At 24.1% G+C, this 7,588-nt stretch overlaps 1 protein-coding gene across 1 annotated transcript; it reads left to right on the top strand.

The window, feature by feature from the left end:
* Nucleotides 1-1,597: 1,597 nt before the first annotated feature.
* Nucleotides 1,598-2,529, top strand: LOC128958262 (elongation of very long chain fatty acids protein 7-like). The gene is made up of 2 exons (XM_054304079.1): nt 1,598-2,465; nt 2,519-2,529. Exons 1-2 carry the CDS (start codon nt 1,598-1,600, stop codon nt 2,527-2,529), a joined length of 879 nt encoding a protein of 292 aa, XP_054160054.1.
* Nucleotides 2,530-7,588: the final 5,059 nt, after the last annotated feature.

Raw genomic sequence — 7,588 nt, 5'->3', positions numbered from 1 at the left:
TCAAAGTAATGTAATTTAATAGTAATAGTAATAATAATGTTATTTTTTATTTCATTTGTTGTATAAACACATTTAACTATATTCAAGCAAAACATTAGTTTATATATGAAATCGCAGGTAAACAGTAAGTACAACATATATATACTGTATGTTTGTTGACCTAAAATTTTTTTGTGGACTTTTTAAAAAATACCTGTTCCCATACCCATAGGTCCTAAACAAACTGCAAACATACATACACACACACACACACACACACACACACACACACACACACACACACACACACACACACACACACACACACACACACACACACACACACACACACACACACACACACACACACACACACACACACACACACACACACACACACACACACACACACACACACACACACACACACACACACACACACACACACACACACACACACACACACACACACACACACACACACACACACACACACACACACACACACACACACACACACACACACACACACACACACACACACACACACACACACACACACACACACACACACACACACACACACACACACACACACACACACACGTACACACAATTTATATATTTCAGTTTATTTACACTAGTTAACATAGTTATTAAGCGCGCACCCCCGAGACCTCCCATCCCCTCCCGAGAAAATAGGCACACAGTTAGATATACTGTTAAATATTTGGTGATACATATATACTGTATATACATAGACATACTGTACATATATATATATAATACAAAAAACTAGATGAAACTGAGTGGACAAGTATGTCATCGACAGTTTAGCGATAAATGAAAATTTAATGACTTTTTAGTTATACACTCACAAACACATACACAGCAAACAAACAATCAGTCTTTAATAGTTTGTATACTTGATTAACATTTATAATATACTATATTATCTGTAAATAACTTTAAGTGCTTACTGTATATAAATTTAATTGTATTGTGAATTTGTTGATCGGTATTGAATATATATATGTATGTATTTAGGGACGTCCTATTAATAAAATTATTGTCTATTAATCATATATACTAATAAAACTTTTATGCGATAAAAAATTTTACTAATCGTTTATAATAACTTTTTGATAACTTTTAACCTTGTTAATTTATATTTACACTTTTATATATATATACAGTATAACTATACTGTAATTTATGAAAGTTTAATATTTTTTTGTTTGTTATTATATCATTTCAAATAACTCAAAAAATATTATATAATTTTGATTATGTAGAAAATATAAATAAAAACAAATAAATTTAATTATATAATAATTTTTTTGTAAAGTATTGTTTTTATTAATTTTAATTTAATAATGATGATAATAATAATATAAATTGTTAATAATAATGTTTGTCAGTTTAAATTAAATGTAAACTTATTTCTATTGTGATATTAATACTACTTAATAATAACAATAATATTAATAATAAATCATTAAAATAAGTATTCAAATACCTGGTGTACATTAAAAAACAATATACATTATTATAAAATATTTTTAATAAATCAATTGTAAAAGTGTTATAATAATAATAATAATAAATATTAATAGTTATGACAAACATTAGTGTTACAGATATAAATGACTTTACTTCTAACGATATCATCAAAACAATTAACTACTATCTGAACGACTACTGGCTCCAGGAGTGCGACCCGCGTACCCGTGACTACTGGCTGGCCAGAGATGGACCGCAATGGTTGGCCGTCGTAATGTTTTCGTGGCTCTTATTTGTCACCCGAATCGGTCCGCATCTGATGGCCAACCGTAAGCCGTTCGAGTTGCGCACAGTTATGTTTGCCTACAACGTATTCATGGTGCTCAGTAACGCCTACTTTTTTCTACTGTCCATCCGATGGCTCGGCTACGGTCGCCGTCTATTTGAGTTTGAGTTTCCGTCTGCGGCGGACAAGTCGGCCGGCACTTTGCAGCAAATCGACGAAACAGTACTCTACGCGTACACCAAATTTGTTGACTTAGTGGACACCGTTTTCTTTGTGCTTCGCAAAAAACACTCCCACCTGACATTCCTTCATCTGTACCATCATTTTATGGTACCTGTGCTCGGCTGGGCGGCCATCAAACTTGGTCCCACTTGTCAGCCGTTAGCCGTATTTGCTATACTCAATACACTTGTCCACACTATTATGTACTCATACTATGCTCTCAGCGCATTCGGCCCATCAGTTCAGCCCTATCTCTGGTGGAAACGGTACATAACTCTCATACAGATCACACAATTTGTACTATTTGTTAGCTACGGTTTGGTTAGCGCCTACCTGAGCACTGGTTGGCCGCGCGGTCTCTATTGGATCGGTTGGATACAGAATCCACTATTTTTGATGCTATTCCTCAACTTTTATCGCCAGTCTTACAATAAATGCAATCGTAATAATCATAAAACACATATTAATAGTAAACATAATAGTATTGTTACTAATAATAATTGTAATAAAACTAAAAAACATCTGTAGTCTGTAACTGATTTAAATTTTTAAAAAAATATTATTTTTTTATAATTTTATTAATTAATTAATTTTAAATAAAACGCTATCATCATTCAAAAATAATGTTTTTTATAATTTTATAATATTTATATAAACTGTATAAACAATATTGTTTTAATACAATGAATAAATATTATTATTATTAAAATAATTTTTTAAAACTTGGCTGTAGTTTAATATACATAGTGTAGAGTAATTTTTTATTATTGTAAAAATTATATATATTTTTTAACTAAATGATAATCTTATTAATGCATTATAAAATACAGATATATATACTATACTATAGTATATCTGTAGTGCAATATCTTGAATCACAATTTGATTTCATTGTGAAATATAATAAAAATAATACAATACTATATTTCAAATATTTTAGCAATTTTACTATAAAAAACAAACAAATTATTGTAAAAACCCAAATCAAACAAAAATTATTGTTCATAATAGTATTGCAAATAAGTTTTACATTGTATTAAACATCTCAAACATTAAATATATAATTAGTATGAAAAAATTAAGCATATTTTTAATCATCAATTTGTCAATTTACGTACCCACTATTGATTGCAATAATGATATTACTATTATTTTTTATTATTTACAAAATATTTATAGAAATGATAATTATTAATATTATTATTGTTATTATTTGCTATAACTGGTCTCTTATTACAATTGACTATCTTATTATTCTTAGTATTAATTTTACATTTATTATATATATATATATATATATTTGAGTTTAATAAATATATAAGTTTATTAATTATCAAAATTAATGTTATACTTGTTTTTCATTTAAGCTTTGAAATTAAAAAAAAAATGTTCAAACAATGACAAAAATATGTGACTTTGCACGTCCAACAATAGCTGAAAGTACACTTAGGTATACCATCGATGACCAGGGGAACAGTATATACCGTACAGATCGTAGTATTATTAGCTGCAGCCTGCAAGTGATGATCAAGTAACAAGGTCAGGGCATAGTAGGAGTAGATGAGCACATGTATGATACAGTTAACGATGATAAAATGCATAGAGATTTAGTGTAGGACCTTCCAGTGTCGAAAGCACATCCAGTAAATTCAGTAACATCAGTGATGTAGTAGTATATGTGATATAGCAATAGGTGAGTATGTTTTTTTTGCGCAACACACAAAAACACCGTTTCCCAAACAAATCGATGTATTTAATGATAAATAGAAAATGACACAAATCTCGATTAGGATTAGGGCTTCAGGGCGTAGGTCAGTACGATTAGGCTTCTGGTGCACAACTAGAGCCAAACTGTAGTCGACATAGACCAGGATAGACACTAAGATTTTTTTTATGTTCAATAGGACCATGGTTAGCTATTGTATGACTGTAACATCAATCGGTGCAATCGAAATAGCAAGCGCCGGGACTTACATTTTGGACCTAAATTTTAGTTATTTATTTAGTTTTTAAAATAAATAAAAACTAATTAATTAATAATTGGTTGTGTTTTTTTCTGTTTGTTAGACAATTTAGTTACATGTAGTTTCATATTATTTAAGTAATTGTTAAGTTATTTATTTATACTTTTTCTTTGTCACTACAAGTCATTGGTTTAAATATATTGTAAGTTATTGACTATATTATTACTATTACTATTATTTAGTTTTAAGTTGTTTAATTAAACTTTTTAAAAATATTTGATAATGTAGGATACAGTACAATATTTTTTATAAAAATTATTATTTATGTTTAAAATTATTATTGCTATTAATTATATGCAAACACCAAACTTATATAAAGTAAAATTTAGGTGTTTTTAATTAATTATTATTTTTGTTTGTTTGTTTAAATTCTTGCTATGCCTGATTGATTTAAATAGTATTATATTTTACTATCAATTATAATAATTATTTTAAAAGCTAATTAAAAAAAACCATAATTGTCATCCTAAATAACTAAAATATTTTAATGTGCCTCAATGAAAAATTAATTGCTAAATTGTTGTTATTTTAATTATTGGTCTAAAAACAGTATATTTACTAAATATAATATTAATTTTAAAAAATAATAATCATTAAGTTAATTTTATTTAACAACACTTAATAATCATTATATTTATTTAATTGGCTAAAATTTATCAAAATAATATCTAAATAATCTGAAATTTTTTTTATATTATACAACTTGTATATAAATAATTGAAATAAAATACCCAAATACTGTATAAGCTAAATAACAGATTTGTGGTAACGATGGATAGTGTAAATAGTGGACCAGTTTTAATAAATAAAATAGTCGTCAACACGTGTATAGTACTACACATTGTATCAGAACTGGTAGGTTAGGTATCGCCGTACTAAACGACTAACTGAGCGTTACATTTGACATGAGATCATTAATTAGATGATTACCCATATTATTGTTAATTACAGTTTATTATAAATCGTATAATAATTATTTTATTGTTTTAAATATTAAATTTATTTGAAGGTTTTGTCTTTAACTTTGGTGTCAAACAATACAAAATTATAAAAAATAATAATAATTAATTTAGAAATGTGTGATAAATGTATAGACACTAAAATTAAATAATAACAATAATAATTTCAAATTAATAATATTTATTTGTTTGCAAACATATAAATCTCTTACATTATAATTATTTATTTTAATAATTATTTCTAATATTTAGTGATTATATTTAGTAATGATGATGATAATAATAATACAAACTAATTACAAAAAAATTAATTAAATTTATTTTTGTATCTTAAATTTTTCAATAAATAAATATATATTTATTAAACAGTTTCGTGAAAATAATATTGTTTTTTACATAGATTATCTACAATAATTATGTACATTGTATTATCATACAATAGCCATTTAATCTTACAATATATTGTATTTGTATGTAAAAACCAAATTATTAAAAAATTATTATTTTATTATTTTCCCAAAAAATTCATTCAAATACAACAAACATTACATGTGTTTCTAAAATATATTTATTATTATTATTTTCATTGTTTAGTACTGTATTATACAAATTCATTTCAATTATAATTTTGTAATTTGTCAAAAATAATTTAATCATAAGAAAGTTTATTTTATAAATTTAATAATTTAAATTTAGAACTTTAAACTATTCTATATAAATATATAATAAAAAATAATATAAAAAATAATAATTTTTAATAACAATGTTTTGACAAATTATAAACGAAATATTATTTTTTTAATTGTAAAAAATAATCTAAAATACCAAAAAATAAAATATATATAAGTCTTATATTAATAAAAATAAATACTAATAAATGTCTGAAAAAATAATAGTTATTTAAAATATTAAGTATTTTTGTTGTTGAATATAATAAATGATTATTTTGATTCTTAAAATTAATTATTAATTTAAGATAAATAAATTAAAATAATTTATAAATATCAACAAAACTAACAAATTTAATTATAGCATAATTTCAACTTTAATTTATGTAAAAATAATTTTGTATATCAATATTATCTAAATAATTTATATCTTAATTATTTTAATATTGTTTTTTGTTGTTGTTAATTATACTGTATCAATATATAAATACATTATTATATTAATCAAACAAAAATAAAGTTGTTAACTAATATTATTTTCCATAAAATAGAGTATAATTTTAAATTACTGTATATATAATAAAATATTTAAAACTAAATATTGGATTAATTGATAATAATAAATATAATAATGACTACAATTTCCTTATTGCTTTTAAATATTTTAATTCATTTAATTAGTTCAAAGGTTTACTAACAATAAAATGATTACTTAAAGTATAGTTTTTTTTAAATAAAAATATATTTAAAAATTATTAGCAAATTTAGTATTTTTTTTTGTTTCTAATAAATTTTCACTTAACAAAAATCTTTATCACTAATCTGTGCAATTATTTAGTAGCCCATAACTCAATGAAAAATCATATATTACAGTAAAATTTTGATTATAAACTATACTCAGGTTTTAATAAAAAAAAATTCAATAAAATTATAATTTATTATAATTTAATATTTCAAATGATTTAATGAACTGTATTAACTTTTTATAGTAAAAGTATTAAAATATTAAAAGGCTTTATATAGTCAATTATAAGATGAAATTTAAAAAAATATAAACAACAAAAAGAGTGATTGTTTTTAATTTTAAATTAAATTTATTTATAGCTCTCTCTCTCTCTCTTTCTCTCTCTCTCTCTCTCTCTCTCTCTCTCTCTCTCTCTCTCTTTCTCTCATTGAGAAAATACTGTATTATTTAGGACACAAATGTCTTATTGTTTTTAACTAAATTAAAAACATTAGTACCAAATATAGGAAATTTACACGATTTAATTTATTTTTATGTTTTAAAAAAAATATTATACAATCTCTAATATCATATTATTCGCATAAATATTTTTATATTGATATATTTAATTTGTTTTCAAATAAAACATTTAAGAAAAAACATTTTTATTATTTTACAGTTCAATAAGTTATCAAATGATAATAATAAAATAAAAATTTCAATAAAATATATATTAATTTATTCCAATAGTAATATAACATTTATCATGTTAATAGATAATGAATTTTAATAATGCTATTGATAGATTACATTCACATACATTTTATTTGGCTTATTTTTACAATTTAATTAATCTATAATATATAACAGTAATAATAATCATAATAAACAAACAAATTTATTTATTTATACTTTATAGTTTATACTATTGTAACATTTATAAAAAGTTAAAGCTAATCAAACCAAACAAAAATATATAGCTTTGAGTTGTACAGTAAAAATTAGCAATAATAATACACATTATAAGCTTTATATTAGTAAACTATAATTTTAATTTTAATGGTTACACAAACACCACACACACACACACACACACACACACACACACACACACACACACACACACACACACACACACACACATACACATACACACACACACACACACACACACACACACACACACACACACACACACACACACACACACACACACACACACA

This window comes from Oppia nitens, unplaced genomic scaffold, assembly GCF_028296485.1.
Source record: "Oppia nitens isolate AA-2021 unplaced genomic scaffold, nextdenovo-longstitch-racon4-pilon3 scaffold3_pilon_pilon_pilon, whole genome shotgun sequence".
NCBI classification, from domain to species: Eukaryota; Metazoa; Arthropoda; class Arachnida; order Sarcoptiformes; family Oppiidae; genus Oppia; species Oppia nitens.
Note: the sequence above shows the minus strand (reverse complement) of the source record. Positions and strands in the feature narration are given on the sequence as shown.